Below are 22239 nucleotides of genomic sequence, written 5' to 3' on the forward strand. Positions count from 1 at the left end.
GCTTCTAATATCAAGTCACATATTTGTGAATAGTTAGGTGCATATAGACTTCTAAAATAATCAACGAATTTATACAAGATGAAGGGACTGGTTAATCAGAGACATATTGTATAAACCACCAATATGTGGGATGTGGGATGGGTTATTTTGTCAGCGATATCACTTCGTTGGAAGTGGACGTTAAATAAAGCTATTTCACACACACGGGATTGGTGAGAAACAAAATTCTTTTGACTGATAAATTTAGTTATGATTAACCCAAAACACATGCAACATAACAAACACGGAGAATGTAGTGATGTTTGCTGATATAAACGGTGAAGTAGAGGGTTAATGTGTTCAATTCTCTAAATCTTTATTGATCTGTATCATCTTTAATTTATTGCCGCTTAAAGCTATGACAGGAAAAAGTTGCCCTTAAACCGCCATCACTTGCTATTCATTAATTGTTGCGCACGTTGGTTTGTGGCGCGTTTTGAACGTGGCTCGCTAGTCAGCTCGTGAGACGGAAGTCCACTTGCGGCCATTAACGTGATGGCTATCAACACGAAGACCCCGTGTTTTTTTCTAAAGAGAAAAGCACACAAAAATGACTATTAAACTTTGTTTTTCAGTTTAGTGTTTTAGTCAATTGCTCTTCAAATCTCCTTCGTCTTGTTTGGGGCAGACGGCAGCCAAAACAAAGAGGCCAGTTAATGGATGTTAAGAGATGGAATCAGACAGCAGTAATTTGTATGAACCATTACAACTTTTCTCCTGTCGATACCCAACATGAAAATTGTCTCTCTGGAGAATTCAGAATTCCTGCATATTTTTCTCACTGCCTTTGTCATAGATTGCGTCACAGCAAATTAAAATTTGGGAAGAAGTGATAGAATTTGAGGCCGGTGTATTTTTTGACATTTTTTTGTGTTATTTGGAGTAAATCGATGCCTGAGTCACTTGGGTTAGAATTCAAGATGAATATTACACGAGAATCAAGAGATTTTGCATGACAATAAATCTTCTCAATTCTTTAGATCATTACAACCATTTTGTATTGGTTTTGTGAAAATCTTTTTGAAGATACACAAACAAAACATGATAAGATTTTTGTTTGGGTTGGTGTTTTGTAAAAAAAAACAAAACAAAAAAAAAGAAAGTATGTTTGTACTTTCAAAAAAAGTAGTCCGCAACCCGAACAATTTATAGAATAATTGATATAAATAGTAACATATTCAATCATACATTTTTAATTTGATCCAACAGATAATAGCCAACATGAATGGAATTAAAGGATCCCTTCTTTCGATTTTCTCATTCAGTATGCAGAATGACTTATTCAGAATTTAATGTATGTAATTTAAAGGATGTTTATTAATTGCGAAAAATCATTTAATTATATTTTACGGAACGAAATAAAAACTGAAAACAATTGATCGTTATTGACATTAAGTTATTCGATCGATAAAGTTAGAGTATCTCTTTGATATAAGCCGACATAACAAGTATATTAATGAAATAGGTATTGACAATACGTATTAATCGTGAATCTTTCATTGTTTCTAATCAAACACGTATCCTTTATAGCGCGTCATTTATTATGTATCTGTTTAATATGTGTTCATTAAATAACGGGAGGGGAGGAATTCAAGGTTTTAATAAGAAAATATCGATTTATTTTTGAAATAGTAAACAATGAATGTATTTGTGAAAAAAAAATAATGTTGGGAAAATTATTTCTCTCACCCCTCACCCCACATCTCGACCAATAAGTTGATTAAAATATACTATGTATATTTATTCGAAACGCACAGAATACACAATAGACTTTAGATATTCAATATTTAGTAACGTATAACACTTTAAAATCCATATTTGGTTTATTTATAAATATAACTTGATTATAAATGTACGTGTGTGTATATGTAAGAATTCTTATAGGTGGATATTTATTCATAATTTAATGCAATCAAGTAAACAATATTTAGCACAGAAGTTACGGGTTTTGACCAAAAATAAAACAACAAAAATAGTTTAATTATTTTCTCTAATAAATTATATTTTAAAAGGTATTTTAGCGCAATAATTAAAAAAAAGAAATACAAATTTATCGATTGAGAAAAATCATTTTATAAACAAACATTTATTTATCTACATTATATTAATACATATATGTGTCTATATTTGGATTTTTATTCTTATTAATATTCATGAGGTCATAATGTATTTTCATACATTACATGTCGCAGGAGATCTTTTATATCTTTCACCTTATGACATAGTTAACGAAGTGTATGTATTGATTTTTATAGGGTAATAAAATACTATATAGACAGCCAGATTAGTAGGTTTTGGTTTTTACAATAACCCCAGCAACTCTATGCCTCATTTAATAAATAGGATATATTTTGTATTAAATATTAAAATTTCGAACATCTAGAGCTAAAACTACAAAAGGGCTTCTTTTGTTTAGTTTGTCCGACCTACATGGCGTTGTTAATTTATAAACTATACCCCAAAAAACTGTTATGTTTCTAAATATTATTTAAAAAAAACAAAACATATCAGGTAGAAAAAAAACCAACTAAATTTTAATAACATAGTTTTAGAAAATAAACAAAAAAGTGTTCTTACCTTTGGCCGGCATTGCGTCGTCCACAATGGAGATATCCAGTTTGTTCGTATGACTAGCGTCTGAATGTCGTAAGATGGAATCGTGGTAGTTTGCTTGTTTTCGGAGTCGGACTAACGGTTGTCCATCTACCACTCAGACCAAAACAAATTGTAAGATAAACCTAGAATAAGAGAATTTAAACAACGTTTAATCAACTAGAATTATTTTTAAACATCCATGACATAAACAAACACGTTTTACAGATTGTAAACATATATTCTAACTAACTCGATTATTAGAATAATCCATTTACGACTGGTTGAAAACCGATCAATATTTTGATAAAATTCATAGATAAAACTAACATCTTGCATCAATATTCACCTGAGCTCCTTTAGAGTTTAACAATGTTTTGTATACAAACCACCCATTGTTATTTGAAATAAATAATCTTGAAATATTTCAAGTGAATTCTTAAACATTTAAGAATATATGTAGTCCACAATGTGAATATTTTATAACACACCTTAAAAAATATTTTATAACACATCTTAAACAATAACAATATTTTATACAAAACAAAATAACAAATATTTATCCGATACAACTTCTCAAATTTAAGAATTAAAGGAAATGTTTTTATTATTTAAAAAAACCAAACAAATTTTGATCCTGTTATTTTCTTACTTCAAATAATCCTAAATGCTTTTAGACTTAAGACGGTTTAGTATCTAGGTATATAAAATAAACAAGTCAGTTTTGTATATATATGTATATAGGTAAATTGTTGATGTATTTGTATCCTGTTTTTTAAGAATAGTAATAACATATATAAAGTTATCACCTCGTTAAGATGTATACTAGGCTTGTTTTTAAACGCGCCAGGTCGCTGTTACTGGGGTTTTTAACTCTAACACATTTCAGACCACTCGCTGCGACTGTATACAGCTATTTCTAATAGCAGTCCGTCGATTCTTTCGGAATAAAAAGCCCGGTGATTCCCGAGGCAAGAAGAGATCAGATGAATGAATTTATCTCACATTTCAACAAGATGAAGAATGGAATCCGTCAACACTTAGTCACCGAGCTAATTGCTTCAAACGAGTAAAGGAAGAAAACAACCTCAAAACGGCCTTTCCGCTGAATCAAGCATATTTCTATAAAATTCTCATTTTTAGTAAAGTATGATATAGTATTGGACACATTGTTGTTACCACTGCTTGATCATTGCAGATAATTCCCACGTTACACTACAACAACACACGAATACGAAAATCATCGGTTACTGCGACTAGATTCCCATTCCATCACGCTGTTTAATCCATTGGCAGGCATTGGGTAATCGATGGTCGAAGGGTGGCACCGACACCGACGCTTGATGCTGGAATCAGGACCGTGCGGATTTTTTTCGACCAGGTAAAAATGAAAGACGAAACATCGGCAAGTACAAGTTGGTCGTATATTGTCACCTGTTCGTTGACGAACTCGCTGCTGGTGTAAATTCACCTCGTTACAAGCCCCCACTCTGACGCGATACTGACACTTACGTCGAGTACATTTATCAAACCTACATGTCTGCGTATCACACACACACACCTCGCCGTGTCTCTTCGGCCTCCAAATCTTTTTACTATCCGCAGACTACGACTGTTGTCCGCGTTGATTGGCGTGTTGTACCTTTGCCAGTAATACAGTACACACACTGTAATAGAACCTAGTCCAATAGTTAACGGTCGAGCTGCTCATATCAATAGACAGATATTGAAAGGCGAGTGAAGAAACGAAGAAACCCTCTGATACTATTTCCCTATTCAGTAATCGCCGCAAAAAAAATCCCAACCCTCTATGCATCGATTAACCAGATGGCTATTTTCAGATTTTATACTCTTATTACTAGTATTTGAATTAGACAGATATACATTAATAGATTTTAACATGGATCCTTAACTCATCGTTAGACATGTCTTTGTTTTCTCGTAGAACTACTTCGCAATATGAATGAATAAAAATATTGGGTTCATTGCGCATGCCTTTCTGGTATCGAATTTTTTTGTATACGGCTTACGGCTGAGTAGAAGTGAATTTTATATAGTAATAATATTACTACACACGTTTTGTTGTGTTGTGTGACGTAGTCATATTATATGTGTATATCGTAACTTATAATATGAATACATATCTCATTGCATGTAAGCAAAATAGACCATGGACATACGATTTCACACGGCCATTAAGAAATCAAGACAAAGAAAGAGAAATCAACATATTGTTGATTTCTGACCATCAATCAATCATTCTACCATAATCGATGACATATTCTAAATAAGTTTAATCATATTCTTACTCCCTGAATCTTATAAGCGAAATACCCGTAAAACCGGCGATCGCCATTTGAATTTATCTAATTTTCAAAGGGTTAATCAATGCTAAAATATACTAAAATGGACTATTTAACATCATTTAATTAAACATACATTATGCAAGAGCTAAATCTGCCTATTGCAGGTCTTTCCTTAGGCCTGAAATGTTTTCTAAATTATTACTTAGACATTAATTAACTGATCCAGGCCATAATCAACTCTCGGTGGCATCGGATTTCTTCGATATTAAATAGATTAGAGCGGTTCAGCATTATTTAGATTTAATTTAAAAATGGAGGAGCGAGAATGAGCTTTGAACAACCAGTAGGGTTGTCAAACCTGCTAAGGCTAATATCTTCGGTCGCAATAGAGTAATTTGAATGAAATTTTCAAATTATTCATTTAACATTATTTATTTTCGAACTATTATAGCAAGAATTGCTAGCTCTTTATCTAAATCTTACATAATGTATCTTAAGAAAATCCAATCAAATATGTAATGTCTCTGTTTGAATTCAATCGGATTAAAACACGTCTCACATCTCTTTTGTTTTTAAATAAATATTACCAGATTAGTCTCAAAATCATCTAATTATTTATAGGTTAATTAATGTTGATTAAACCACACGTATATAATTTAATCATCCCTGTCACGTGACTGAATATATAATCCCGCTTTTATATGTCGTAATCCGCGCATTATTTTCAGTCTAATTCGCGACATTTTATCATGGCTTATGTCTTTCAGTACAAGTAGGAATATTTATTAAAGTTCGAACCCTCTTTGTTTATATATTTTGTTTATGTTAAACCGATCTCCACACCATTTCAAATATTATATTAAATTTCATACATTTTACATTAGATTTGAATGCCAACAAGAAGCAGAGGTCGAACCCACCTTATTTTGTTTATGTATAACCGAGCTATTTACGATTTCAGATATTATATTAAATAACATACAGTTTACATATTATTAAATTTGAATGCCAACAAGAAGCAGAGTTCGAACCCACCTTATTTTGTCTATGTATAACCGAGCGAGCTATATACGATTTCATATATTATATTAAATAACATACAGTTTACATATTATTAGATTTGAATGCCAACAAGAAGCAGAGTTCGAACCCACCTTATTTTGTCTATGTATAACCGAGCTATACACCATTTCAGATATTATATTAAATTCCATACATTTTACATTAGATTTGAATGCCACCAGAAAGCAGAGTTCGAAACCACTTTGTTTATATATCTTATCAATGTATAATCGAGCTACACACAATTTCGGGTATTATAATAAATTCTAGTATATTCCATACATATTATTAGATATAATTGTCAGCGGGAAGCAGAGTTCGAACCCACCCTGTTTACATAGTTTGTCTATGCAAAACCGAGCTATATACGATTTCAGATATTTAAAGTTCGACCCCCCCCCTTTTTTTGTATAATTTGTCTATGTAAAATCGAATTACACACGATTTCAGATATAATATTAAATTCTACTAAAATTCCATACATATTACATATTATTAGAGATATATGAGTTCGAGTCCAACTTTGTTATTGTTATCTGTATATTTATAGTAAGTAATAACTATACCTATTACATATTATTATACATAATAAAAGGTGGTTTATATTATTGACAGTTATCTATGTAATATGTTTTACTCGGGTATTTAGTATATAAAGAATGAAGCACATAGCTACCGGCAAGGTATTAAACATGTATAATAACGCTAAGCTGACGATGACCCAAGGGGCCCACTTGTTGACGGCGATTTGCCAACTTTGCGTCTATTCACTGGTAAGAGGTTTGGCAAACACTCGTCCGTCAATGCATAAACTTACTTAACAATATCTTAGCTACTTAAATAACAATTCACACACAAAACTTGCATGATAATCATCCCACTAAAGTACCTTAAGAGGGCCTGAATAAACATTGCCGTAGATGGCCGAATGGTCATTACTTGTGACTTTGAATTGTAAATCACGGTAGCCTTTGCTTTTTTTTTTTGAATGTTAGAATTCTTACCCATAAAGATGAATCAAGTGCGCCCCAAGATGTCGCTTATAGTTAACATAACATAAATAATAGATCAAATATATTAACACCTACTTGCTTTATGTATCCGTCAAAAGGCTGACTATGAAATCACTTGAACTAACCCGTCGTTCTTCAGTTCAGTTCATGAATGAATGAAATTGTGTATGTTTATTTAAAATATTAAATTCTGAGAACCATTCCATTTATTTATTGATCAGTGTTGATTATCATTATTAAACAGAAAAAAGCCGAACATTCCCGCAATAAGTCTAAACGGTTAGCTGTTTGTTTAATATCGTGACATTAGGATCATCCTTAACAATATATGTAAGACTTTATGTAATTTACAGTGCCTGGTTGTAAAAATCTTCTTTACAAACAAACAAATATAAAAGGTTTTTTATTTTCTTTTATATATTCCAATCAAAGTTAATATCAATTTCGTCATATTGTTATTTATTTATAGATACGGCAACCGACTCAATGGATCTATTTATGGTATTAAATGATATAATGCCGTGGTCATAATTACAATAGATCCTTGAAATAGAACAGACAACAGCAACATACAGACTGAACGAAAACTTCCTTAAAATATAATTTCATCAGTATTTTTAGGTTTTAAGGAAACGATATCTCACGTTTGAAGTCACGCTAGTATGTATTCAGATTGATTATTTAACATTTAATTAAGAAAACAAAATCAAAATACAAACAGTAGATAATGTACCGGCTTTGATTCATTTGGATTTAAAATAAGCCTACGTATTCAGTTCGCCCGCAACAAAATGGCGACTGGCTTTTTACATAGCGAGTAGCATAGATGAATGAAATTTCAATTCAACATATCTTTGTAAATACTGAACGAATTTGAACCATTTTTTGGAGTGATATTACAACTAAAAAATCATCTTTTTCAATGACGCAAGAAGGCTTTAACAATACACGATAATAAATATCGTTCGTATAATTTCTTTATATACTTTGAAATAAAACACGCATGTTATTTTCTTTTCTTTTTTCTCGTAATGATTTTTAATATGTGCTATATAGTCGCTTTAAGAAGCATAAAAAATAATGTCACTTAGGTCCTCTTAAATCATGATGATGCGTATATACCAAATCGATATATCGAACACGATTATGTGGAATTTCCCTGACAATAAGAAAAATATGAAACGAAACTTGATCAACAAAGCCTCCCTAGATCAGCCATCATAGGACGACTGACGGAAACCTCTTGCAAAACCAATTTCGTTTTAGTATATTTTTTAATACGGAAATTATAACAATGTCCCTCAAATCGGTTAAAAAATAGATGATTATAAGTAAGTAATATTTCGATATATCGAACATGCAGAAGTTTCCAGTCAACAAAATAAGTACGATGACGATATGAAACGTGAATCACGTTGCTGTCTTGAGGGATTGCTTAAAATAAACGCTGAAATCCTCTTAGAACGGAAAGCATGCCTTTGAAATTTTAAAATTAGATTGAAACACGTGTATTTAAAACGATGACGTATATAATTATAGATCTTTATTTGAGGCCATTTTTTTGTTATAATATTTAATCCCCAAGACGTAGTAGCATCTCGAATACTTCGAGACTTCCGTGTTCTAATTTAAACCTGGTTAACATCAAAGACTAAGGTGATTACGATCCAAGAATCAAAATTTTCCACAAAATTCAATCACTATTATGCATGGTATTATTAAAAACCATGCTTTTTTGTTGTGCGGATTAAGCCGCAAATCTCCAAAACACAACTTACACGAGTATATTTAGTAATGAATGGAGATATTAATAACACGGTTCTATTTCAAGGTTGCACAAGTCATGACGACTTGATCAAACACGTGTTACGGCACACGGTTCGAGACAAGGTGTGATGTTGTTTTAATTTGTTCGGAGACAATAATTAATTTTAGAATATATTTGGAATATCTTTAGAAAATATTTGATAATTATACAATTTTCTTTTTAAAAATTAAACAGCACTGACAGGTAAAACTAGCTATGATTATCTTTTATGAATGAACAAAGAGCAAACAACATTTCAATATCGGGCAAACAACATTTCAATATCGCTGTTATCGTTTGTTGGTTGTCTTTGTTTTCGGTGTGGCAAGTTATTTACTGTAGGTATTTTGTCCTTAAAACCGCTGTTCATAATTAAAGTGATTTTGAATTACTTGCAAAATACAGTAATGTAAAAATTAAGTCTCTAATATCAGTCCGAAGATGGTTCAATTTCGCCGCATTCGATATAAGAGAGAGACAGAGAGGCGGTTTAACGTCCACTCGACACAAACTAGGTAATTTCAGGACTAACATATCGCTCTATTTTATTTCATATTTCAATAATTCGCTTGCGCGTTTTTAGCAGTGGGGGAAAACTTGAGGACCCGTAAAACCCACGAGGTTGGACAGGCGACCCTATTCAAAACCACACCAATTGACTCAATGACAACAGACCTTATGATACAACGCAGACGATACAAACAAGTCGGCGCCACCTATAGCAGTTGAAGGGGGGGGGGGGGCGGTCATTGATAGGTTCTTTTATTAATCCGAATGAATCCAAGTTAAGAGATTATTTGTCATTGATAGTTTAGTTTCCTTTCGTAATTAAATGTTAAATAATCAATTTAAGTACATTGTAGAGTGGAATAAAGCCGCTAAAAATTAGATATTTTTTGAAAATGCGCGATCAGTTTGGTGCCAGTAAAAGTTTGAAGTTTAAATTTCTGTGGCTATCTGATTAAAACATAGATCCTATTTCGTTTCGTATTTTATAGGCCAAAATTTCGTTTTTCGTCTATAAAAAAAAAAACGAAACGAAATATAGATCTGTTTAGTGCTGTTGGCAATCACTGAACAAGCTGTAAACTTTTAATATCGAGAATAATTAGAACTCCCAGGGACACAACATTCTGTTTTAACAGACTAATCATTTTGTTCGTGTAGGAAAACATTTATCAACAAAAATGTTCATCAAAGTTAGAAAGAATAAGCGACCATTGACCCAGAATCAGTTTTTAACAGACCAATAAGAGATTGTGTGGTTTTTGTGGCGAGATTGTGTGAATGAGATAACTAGCCTCTGTCCATATCTCATTATTTATACATCGTCGTCATCCCATTTCAATTTACCGCTTATTTTATCGTTAATTTAGTAATTTATAGCCTCATGACGAATAACCCGCCTTCCATTCGTCATCCATTGTCTTGAAGTATTTCCAATCTTTTCCAATAAACTACTCCGAGTTCGACCAGTAAAGATATAAAAATACGCACAGAATAGAAAATAGAACAAAAATGCATTAATTCTAAAATGAATAGAGGTAAATAAGTGAACGAATCTGTCTTTAAGCGTTTGAAAGCATTTACATGTTTGGGGAAGATAACTGAGTTTATGTTGGAAAGAAAAACACTTTTCAAAGTTATTTAGTTGACTGAGTTGATATTGGAAATAAAATAATATTGATGGTGAAGATAGTGGGGTTGATTTTTGAAATTTAAAAAACACTATTTATAGTAAATGTGACACTTCCTTGACTGGTTCAAAGCACTGAATAGCAATCGAATGCTCATAGTTCTCTCTCTATACATCAAACATAATCAAAATAGACTATAGCGATAAAAAACTGTGACATACTATTGAACATATACTATACTTATCATACAACAAAGAATATAATTTATCAGATATTATCCAACAATCTACTTCTATTCATATTCACTCAGATCAATCAAATATTAAAAATAATAGTCTACATAGATTCGATCACGTTCTTTCTATGATCATTACCACATAAATGCTTTGTTTTCCAGACGACAGTTTCAGCAACTGGGGAAATGTTTGAACTTGTACACAAGTGGCATCCCTTTGAAGCTGACATACATATACAGTTCGATTCTTTTGGTTTTTTTTATGAATATATAAGTTGTATTTTTAAAGATTGCTATGCCATTGGTGTGTTGTGTATTCTATCTGGTATTGCTTTGAACCTTATACGCATGTTTAAAACTATTTATGCTGTGGAACCTACATTGCATTTTTATTGTTAGCTTATTATTATGTTTTACTGTTAGGCTATATTACGTCATGTTTTACTGTTAGCCTGTATTATATTTTACTATTGGCCTTGTTTTACTGTTAGTGTTTTTTTTACTTTTAGCCTATATTATGTTTTACTATTAGTATGTTTTCCTGTTAGCCTATATTATGTTTTATATTGTAACATTATTCTCATAAAGCCTTATTTTTTCGCATATTTTATAACAAATTGACAAAGCTTGTGAAATATAATCTATGGCGGCACTTCAAAAACATGTTACGTATATTTATTACACTGTAGCAACAACATTTTAATTAATAAACTCTGTTGTATTCAACAGCATTTCAAACATTATGCACAAACTATATTGTATTTAACAGCATTTTAGACATTGTGCATAAACTCTGTTGTATTCAACTGCATTTCAAACATTATGTATAAACTCTGTTGTATTCAACAGCATTTCAGACATTATGCATAAACTCTATTGTGTGCAACAACATTTCATATACATAAACTCTAAAGTGTACATCGAATATTATACATAAACTCTATTGTATGCAACAGCATTTCAAATAGTATGCACAAAATCTTATTGTATTCAACAACATTTCAAACATTATGCATAAACTCTTTTGTAGTCAACAGCATTTCAAATATTATACATAAACTCTATTGTGTGCAACAGCATTTCAAATATTATACACAAAATCTATTGTGTTCAACAATATTTTATATTAATCTTATTGTATTCAACAACATTTTAAATATGTATTAAATCTTATTGTATTCAACAACATTTTAAATTCTATGTATTAAATGATATGATAATCAAGAACATCTTAAATTTTATGGATTAAATTCATTTTAAATATTGTGTACATTTATATTACATTCCATTATATCAGACATTTTAAATTTGACATTGTAGTATACAAACAATAATTTAACGAAATGAAATGAAATAGGGTTTAACGTCCTACTGTTCTGCTCCGACTGGGCTAATGAAGACGGAATAATTTAACACTATACATTGCATTCAACACTAGTTTTATAGTATGCATTTCATAGTGTGTATATTAAACAACATTTTAGTATTATGCATGACATTATGAGCATTCAACTACATTTTAAAGTCATGTAAATTTGTAATGAGAATCATATATAATAATTTATATTGCATGGTTTACACGCCATAGGGCTCTAAAAATGTCAAAAAACAGTTTAATATGATTACACAAATGTAAACAAATTACAAATCAAAAACAAGAGAGGTGGGTTAAATTACAAGACTAAAAATGCTCGGAGAAACCGAATGATGATCAAAGCGTTTATCACCGACGATTTCCGAACAATATAGAAGCGATCTTCTGATGTTTGTTATACTCTAAGATAAGTGTGATTATGTCTTACAACGCCTACACGTGTTTTTCGGGTCTTAAAACATTTTGTTTAGCGACTAGAATACAGAGAAGCGGATCGCTAGCAGATGGTAGCATGGCGGGAGTTTAGCGCTAATTGATGCCGTGGTGTTTAAAAATCGCCTGCCGGCTACGAAAAACGGAGAGAAACTTCTGTCCAAATCAAATCACAAAACCTAGTGGTGAGAAAACGTCATTTGAAGAGAGTTGGAAGCTAAAAGCGACATTTTTCGTGTTGAAATCGCTAGTCTAAGTGATAAAATTCAGTCAGAGTAAATTTCTCTTAAAAGCGACATCCTACTCGATTTGTTTGTTCTGACGTGTTCATTCCATTTTGAACGTTATCTGTGTTAGTATTAATTAACGCTATCTGAGTCTATACACTCTCTCATCCAGTATTAATAATTCATCATCATTTCAATTCCCGGCTACTGGATAAAGCTGAGATCTGTCATTTTTTTTATGTCATATCCTGTCGTGTAGTATTCGTACGGATTACCAAGCACTTAATCCGCTAAATTAAAGCACGTATAATTATAGTCTTTATCTGGTTTGTGAAATTTAAAGTGGCAATACATTCACCCGTATAAACAAAAAAAAAAACAAAAAAAAACACCACAAAAATAGAACAGGAATATCAACAAACAATAACGACTCCCTTGCCCGTTACTGCTTCCGTATTTGACAATAAAACTTATATTTATCGTCAATGTCCAATTAATATACAATATAGGAATACACACCTCAATAATGTAGGCCTAGATAAAGGACGAAGTTCTAGTACGCATCAAACTGTGATTTAAAGAGCACTCTGCCTGTCGCAAATTTCCGGTATTTTAAAATGCCACATCATATTAACTGCACAAAAACATTTAATTTTAGAAACACGGTTTCCTTTATCTCAGCATTATTCTTAATTATATGTTTAATCAACTATCGTACGTGATAGTTTAATTTTTACCAAACTTTGATTATAAAATATATATAATACTGATTTAAAAGGGCGGTGGGACATTACCGCGAAAGGGATTTGCCAGGGTGATGGTACATTATTACCACGAAGGGATTTTCCAGGGTAGTGACACATTGCTGCGAACGGTTTTACCAGGGCGTGGATGCATTGCGAATGGTTTTACCAGAGCAGTGGCACATTAAAGCGAAGGGATTTGCTAGGGCAGTGGTACATTTCCGCGAACGGGGTTGCCAGGGCGGAAGCACATTGCCGCGAAGGGTGTTGTAAGGGCGGTAGCACATTGCCGTGAAAGGGGTTGCCAGGGCGGTGGCACATGGCCGTGAACGGTGTTGTAAGGGCGGTAGCACATGGCCGTGAACAGGGTTGCCAGGGCGGTATCACATTGCCGCGAACAGGGTTGCTAGGACAGTATTAGATCAGTGATCACCAGTATACATGTATAGCTATATTGATCAGTATATACTCGATGATTTATACGATAAATTTAATCAATTTTCTATGAACGTATATTAAACAAATCACTGCTTTACAATACTACAAGATATTACAATACAATTTGAGACTGACAATTCATATTTTACGATTTAAGTCGATATTGACGATTAATATTTACAAGAAATGAAATTTAAATCGGTATTGACAATCTTAGCCGATTTAACTAAATATAAATCCAAGTTAATTCATAAAATGAAGTAACAATTGAACCAAATACGGAAGTTAAAACAAATGAATATGGCATTATTCAAAATCATTTATATAGTGTCCTTCATAACTTCGGAATAAACAGATGCAATTGAAAAGTTGTCAATAATTTTAAATCTCAGCGTAAATTAGCATTTTTTGGAAACCTAAATTCTGTCATATGTAATTAAAAATGTGACGATAATGAACCAAGGCGTACTTTATGAACAAGCGAGCATTTGCTTACTTTTGCAAACCTAAAGTCTTTCATATATATTTGAAAATGTGACGATAAAGAACTCAATAAATATACTTATGAACAATCGTGTATTCGCGTTTTTTTTTTGTTTTGTTGAAAATCTAAAATCTATCATATATAATTGAAAACAACAGAGATATTTTATGAACAAACGGACATTTGCTTATTTCAAACCTAAAGTCTTTCATATATAATTGAAAATGGGGCGATAAACAACTCCGCTGTACTTAATGAACATCCGTGTAATTGCTTATTGTTAAAAAACCTAAATTCTGTCATATATAATTGAAAATGTGACAATAAAGAACTCCGGCATACCGACTTTATGAACGAGCGTGTATGTTGGGTATTAAGAGAACGTTATGTATTACGTACTTTGTGTAGTAGATTAAAAAATTTGATACCGGGTTATATAATTATTAGTTTATGATAATTCCGTCTAACTGCCGGTGGTAGAATTCGGGGTGATTAATATTAAGATAATCCACAAATCTGTTGGAGTACGCGACGAGGCGTAGAGATATTAGTTCGAGATAAACACATAAAAGAACATAACGATATACTCATAATATCTATATGACATACATCGGTATTATATTTACGTAAGTGTCGATTTCAGTCACGATTGTTCAACTATAAATGCCTCGGGGCTTTCAGCGGTTTATTCAAACGAACGTTTAAAAAATTGAAGAACTTTGAGAAAGCCATGGGGAATAGGAGTATGAGATACGATCTTTCCGCTTATACGTGTAATATATGATTTTATTATATATAAATATATGAAAATAATTTTTTAAAAGGCTAAAGAAAAGATATGGTTGTCTTAGAAATAAATAAACAATATTTTAAATCTACTTATGCATTTCACGTGACTTGTTTGTAAACATCGCAATTTCTTCGAAATATATGTCCACGTTTTTCAATAACTTTTTGATTTTTAAGTCCTCCCGATTTTATTTTTAAAATATCAACTTTGTGAAAATAAACGCCAGTAAAAAACGGAATTTAATAAAATTTGATAATTTCAAAGGGAATATTAAAATGCATAATCTTGTGTTTATGGCCTCATAATTTTCTGCTTGGTAACATATTTCACAGAAAGACGATAACAACATCTATAGAATCGATATCATAGCTGCACAAAATAACGATTCCATTTTAGATAAGTTTTCGTTTTGTGTAGTTCCGCTTGTAAAATTTAGCCTAGGCACTACTAACTGAGTAAGACTGCATTATCAAAAAGTTCTTAAAAGTCCCGAATTGTGTTATTGGAAGCAGAAGGTCTTAGAAATCCTTAAGTTTTTTTTATTGAAACCAGAAGTTCTTAAAAATCCTTAAGTTTGTTATTGAAACCATTAGTTCTTAAAAATCCTTAACTTTGTTTTATTGAAACCAGAAGTTCTTAAGTTGTGTTTTGAAATAAAATTATCAGCCGTGATTAAAATAAAACCCAAACGGATATGGTTTAATATCAAAAAGAGAAAAAAAAAAATAATTGACTTGTCAAAATCCAAACAATTGGAAATGTTGAGATGTCTTTATAAGAAGAAACGAAAGAGATCGCTTCGAACCTGTAAAGCTCAAAGAATATTCGGCAAAATTGAAGTTCCAAATAGGAAAACTGTCCGGGTAGCGGATATAACATTTACATGATGAATGGGCACGGGTCAGCGAGGCCAATAATAAGTAACTTATGTAAAAACTTGATGAAATTAGACAAGTGATTTATCGGGCGAGTAATTAGAAATCGTATTAGATCTAGTCGATTACATATTCCTTTATTCTGTCCTGAATCGAGTAGAAGACGGGCTTATTATTTTCTTCAACAACAGAAAGGCAACAAGTCTAGCAACGTTGCATATGTATTTGTCTCAAGACAGCTTTGATCTAGGTTGTATTTTGCTGTAAGTCCAATAAAATAAAACAGTGAAGTATGCATATTGACAAGACATCAACTTACCCGTTGATTAGCGTAATAAGTTCCCCGGCAAAACTCTCTGATATGGAAACCTAATTGCTCACGGCTGACTATGTCTGTCCCGTATTGGAATTAATATGATTTTCCACAATTGCAGGCAATTTTCTCGCTGGAAGAAATCTTGAATCCACTCGTATAAAGTTACTAGTCTCGACTAAGCGTACTGTCCAATATCCTATAGACTCCACAGCGATATCTTGTAGTCTGTGACAAACGACGACCTTTTGCTACACACTGACACTTCTCAAGCGGAAAGTCTTAATTTCGGCGGATTTTCATGGCGATTGCATAGCAAAGCTTTGGTATGGATAGTAATGCTTACCGCACGATAACAATTCCACTATACCAGTTTAAAACACATGTTTAATAAAATCACTCGAGGGGCGGAGCTACGTCACCTTCGCGTGCTGTCATCCACTCGTCAAAGGAGGCGTGTTAAGTTAGGCGCGAAATATCTCGTGAGTGGCTTGTACAGTCGTAATATAAACGATGGTTTCCGAGCCGTGTGCAGTATTGTCAGTCGATCTTGACAGCATTATCGTCATTACAGACAAGGCTGGGAGAATGTGGGCGGTCGGGTCGCCGAGTGAGGGTCGGATAGCGAGACATAATTACTGGATGAAACGCAGTTCGTCCCCCGAGGGATGCAGTCGATAGAATCATATCTGGTTTCAGAAGCCGTGTTTGCCTGTCAATCATTCGCTCAATGGTGACAGCGAGAGATAAAAGGGATGGCCCGCAGATAAATGATCGTTCATCGTTGTCGTGTTTTATAGCTACAAGACGACAATGGCAGCGCTAATTGGCGGCCAGTAAAGATTGTTCGCACTGAAACCTAGACCAGCTCCCTTTACAATCAGTGCAACAATTCATCCTACAGTTCCATATTATAGTCTTAAGTGACAGGCGAAATGCGATCTAACCTTTAGTCGAACATAAATATAAACGAGGCGACTTAACCGAGTCAGTTTTCCCTACCCCCCATTCAGGTAAAATGCCCTCGGGGTAGGAGAAGACACAGTGAGTGTAACAGAAGAAATAGATGTTACATGCAGGGATATAACCAGAAGTTGTAATCACGATCTGAATCCTTCTCCCATTACGTCAAAGAAAATTGTACAATATTTTCTGAATTAAGTTGCTTTTCGTTCCATTGTTTGTTCCATGTTTTCGTTGTATCTTAAATGCATTATTCCCACAGAACACACAAATTTGGGAACTTTTCTATGAAATTTATTCTGTATTGACTACCATGAGCACGTCTCGAAAGCTTTTGAGACTCACTGCTGCACTGATGTTATGTAATAAAAAATACTTAGAATGACTATGTTTATTACACTGCCGTGGTTTTACAAGATTTCTATCATGTAAAAATCTTCTGTCAAATTCATTCAGTATGAGAATGTCTCATAAGTTTATTAAGATGATTTAAATCACATAATATTTGGTGTTCATACAAGCACTATTTTCATGACACCCCAACGTTTCAAGTGTAATAAGTTGCAGTGTAATAAACATGGGAGGTGGGGGAAGATTCGGGAATTTCCGGGGTCCACAATGACCGCTTTATATAAATGAGTATTTTGGGAAATACTAACACTAACCAATTTCAGTGTTCTGAAAAGGGTTAAAAACGTGTATGTCCCAAGCGAGTTGCCGAAGAGTCGTGCCTTCATCTGTTACTCTAGATGTTTAATAGAAAGCGTGTCCTGTCTCGTGTAGAATGCAACATGGTGTTCAATGGTTTAAATCTTTTGGAATATTACAATTATATTTGTGGTTTAACTATCTCGATGACCGATCGCTTACATACTACACCATATTGCGTGTTCCAATAAATCATAAATCGTCACCACCCCTTCCCATCTACTCTACCCCTCCATGTTCACCCCCAATGTCAGTCGTCACATTAGCAAGGACGGGTGGGGAGGGGTCTCTTATAAGTGATGCATGATCGGGATCCTGGCAAGGAGCTGTGTCCATTGTCACATCGGTGTGCACGTTAAAGAACATTCGGCAATTGGAATTCGTTGAAGAGAAATAATTTTCCCCATGTCGAAGTGCTTTTACAGCACATATATCAACTCTTTATTTTTGTACTTATTTCATGAAAAGTTTTAAACACAGTGTTTTAGGGTTTTCTACAACCATCAAACTCAGTCCATCCTAACCAAGGGTCAATTATAAAATCCAGTGTGCGAATTCTGCACATTGGCGTGCACGTAAAGCATCCCTTGGCCGATGGACTAAGAGTAAACCGTAGTGCTGCTATCCAGGCAAAATTTCCCTCATAGCACACTGTATGGCGTAAGTCCGTCTTCATTAGTTCAGTAGGAGCAGAACAGTAGGACGTTAAACCCCATTTCATTTTATTTCACGTTTCTTCTGTGACTGTTATCAACATAAGTGTGTTACGTATAGTTATTAATCGTCATATTTTGTACATTCTTGAAACATGGGATGCTTCCCACTTCAGAATCAAATGAAATGAAAGTGCTATCTTCGATCTTACAAACTTAACTTACGATCATCCATAATGGTTCACTCCATGGGAGGAAGTAGACATGCATAATATAAGAGTATATTGATTATTTGTTTATTTATTTTTCATATTATTGACAGAAGATGTTGTCGAAAAATACAAAAGCTAATGACTTTATTATTTCTGGTCCTTCTATTATAAAAATGGCATGAACAATGGGTAGTTGATTTCCAGTGAGAATATGTCAGTGTCAGAATCTCAATATTAGTCTTTCTTGTCGAGTTTCAGCATCTCCGTATTCAATATTTTTCACATCATTAATTTACAAATAAAAGACATAATCAATCTCAAATATATTTATCATAATCCAAAAAAGTCGTTTATAAAAGGAGCCATAATCTTTTTCTTCTGTCTTTCTCTTGCTGTAGATTTCATGTCAGTCAGAGTGAAAGGTACAACACACGTGTCACGTTAAAGCCACGCCCCCAATCAATAGAAACGCCCCTTTCCTTTGGTGAACTATTGTCGCTGTAGCAATCAATACAAGAGCTTGGAATAAAAAGCTTTATTATTGTTCTACGTGAATTAATGTTTGATATGTATTCATTATTTCCTAATTACAGGATCAGAATAAAGAAATCAAAATTAATCTTATAAACAGTTACTAATTAATAATTTAATTATCGCACGGTGGTCATAATTAGATTAAGATCACCATTATGTGAAGTAAGAAAACACACGATTTCAGTGTTATTAATCGAAATATAGTACTTAGTTTGATATAGAAAATCAGTTCCATCTTCTACACCAAATGGTGCATTAATCGCCCAATTTTACAATTTCTTTCCAAATCATTAAGTTATGTTAAGTTATTCTAATTTAGTTGTGTCCGTCTCAATTAGCCCAGTCAGTGCAGAACAGTAGGACGTTAAACCCCATTTCATTTAGTTGTCAATTATGCTTTCTTATTAATACACCATCTTATGAATTAAGCGCCCTGGTGCATCACTAGTGCTCATCTCCGATAGAAATATCAGGAACTTTAGTATGTCAATGCATATTCAAGCATGTTCGCTTTTACAGAAACTATTCTTGTGACTAGGTCTTGATTTAGAAATGTGGGATACTCGTCAAATTATAAAAACACTCCGACCGGTCTGAATTCAAAAAACCCCAAAACAACCTATTTTGTTTCGTTTTTTTATTGTTCAAAATTGTGTTTGACTTGTGTGCCCTGCACTAGCGGAGGCCTTGTAAGTATAACAAAACGAAACGAAATAAAGATCTGTATCAGATTGCACTGTGAGTGCACTGAATTGTATTTATATGTTATGGTCATGGACTTTAACTTTATTTTAAAACAACCTTATTACTCTATTAGGCCACACCAATATGATTTTCCGTTTTTCGAGAACGCGTGTTCAAATATTTATTCTTATTTCTGCTGAAAAAGACCATAAGTACTTGACTGAGCTGTTCAAAAGCTGTAAATTCTAAAATTTTAAGTTTTGACATTGAAAACTTAACATCTTTCATTTAATTCAAGTCGCTATTTATTTATCAATACCACGAAAACAAGAAATCAAATTCACATGGCCTTAGCATGTATATTACTTTGTTTTATTTACCAGTTTTATTAGATCGTAACGGATCCAGGTAATTGACCACTCTTGTCAGATCACCCGTTACTCTCACCTTCTATTTTTCTATGATAAAAACACGTCTAATCAACAACCAACCAGAAAATTATAATATATATTGCTTTATTTTATAGTTATTAACATCTAATGTGCTTTAAAATATCATATTTCATTGTCAATTTCAGTTCATTAGCAATTGATGTATTTAGCCACACGTTGAAACTCGCCGTTGCGTTACATAAGCCAAAGGGCAAGGGATTGTTTCTGACTGACTTCATGTCAACTGTTTATGAAATGTGTTCCACCATTTGAATTGATCATAAAACAGTCAGAGCCTTTACATGTTGGCAACAGATCATATATTTCCATCGTTTTTTGTGAATTCACGTATAACAAAAATTATGTGGAAATTTACAATCGTTATAGATAGCATATTAATTATCTTCATGTTAATGCAAATTCGCAACTTTCTGATGCACAGATAAGTCAATTCCCTGCTAATAACATATCATTTTCGTTCTGCTTGAAGCACAATATAATAAATCGTATCCAGTAACATATAAGTTCAAAATGTATTTTCCACAAAATGGTTTTTAAATTAAGTTTTATCTTATTGATATATTAATGTTTTATAAATATTGCGTGAAAATAGATATACATATACTTATGTGTGTTTCAACTAGGTTTTTTCCCACTAGAGATTAAAAGTATTTGTTTTAAAAGATAGCACACTGTATCTATAGGGTGTTATAATTACCAATTCTATCGTGTTAATAACAATTCTGTCATACGGTTTTCCTAACATTTTTTGATAACCGTTTGATCAAATTATGCACAGAATATTATCTTTTTTTGCTTGTTTGGATACAAAATGAAATGGAATGGAAAAACAAACTAAGAGCTAAAATATTTGAGAATAATGTTAATTTTCAGATCGACAAATTTTGACTACTTGGACGTTGAATGATATTTTAAAATCCTTTGCAAAATACATTGTTGTGAAAGTTAGTTTCCTGACAGGATTTTATGTCCAAAAATGTGTCATTATTTACGAAGATATTCTGCAGCTTTTGACGATATAACCAAGGCACCACTACCTATAAGTGTTCGGTATAATAATCGAAGCTGGGGTAGGGGTGGGGTCTATCATAACCATGTTATTTTGTTTTTTTAATTAAATGTTAAATATTAAATTTGGGTACATGTTAGAGTAGATCCATTTGTGAAAAAATAAATAATTTTCGAAATAGCACGATCAGCGGCATTTGAAATAAAATCTCAAAATATAATGCCTATCGAAGGGGTTAAAACTGATTCATTTCATCTCTGAGCGTCTAAAAGGGTTATGTGTATTTGCTGTACATTATAATTACAGCACAATAAATATTCAATGTTGAGACAGATTATATACACTTACTACTGTATCTACAAATTAGTCTTGGTTTATTATGCATACACGGCTATAAAACAATATAGAAAAATCGTTAAACAGAATACATGAAAAATACGACTTGATGATCCTGTCATATGGAAAGGTTGTGGCACTTTTAATGACGAAAGCAACCCACCACGTCAATCATCGATGAAATTTACGACACAACCAAAATTTGAGCTTGATTTTTTTCCGAAATTGAAGTAAGATGTAAATATTTTTTGTACAAATTAGTTAATTATCAAATTTAAATTGAGAATCTCATAAATGTCGGAGTTGATTTTCTTCTTAAA

The 22239-nt window shown here is 32.7% G+C and overlaps 1 protein-coding gene across 4 annotated transcripts in view; it reads right to left on the reverse strand.

Annotated features, from left to right (window-relative positions):
• LOC126825267 (paired box protein Pax-6) overlaps positions 1-22239 on the reverse strand; it is a 96907-nt gene that overhangs the window by 40416 nt on the left and 34252 nt on the right. For 2 of the 4 annotated variants that reach the window (XM_050554853.2, XM_050554852.2), the window contains exon 2: positions 2617-2777. In XM_050554853.2, coding sequence (XP_050410810.1) covers positions 2617-2629 — 13 coding nt within the window. In that variant the 5' untranslated portion in view covers positions 2630-2777. Of the gene's footprint in view, positions 1-2616; positions 2778-3440; positions 4307-16374; positions 16715-22239 lie in introns of those variants that run through there. The other 2 variants (XM_050554850.2, XM_050554851.2) reach the window with 2 other exon arrangements.

This window comes from Patella vulgata, chromosome 6, assembly GCF_932274485.2.
Source record: "Patella vulgata chromosome 6, xgPatVulg1.2, whole genome shotgun sequence".
Classification (NCBI taxonomy): Eukaryota; Metazoa; Mollusca; class Gastropoda; family Patellidae; genus Patella; species Patella vulgata.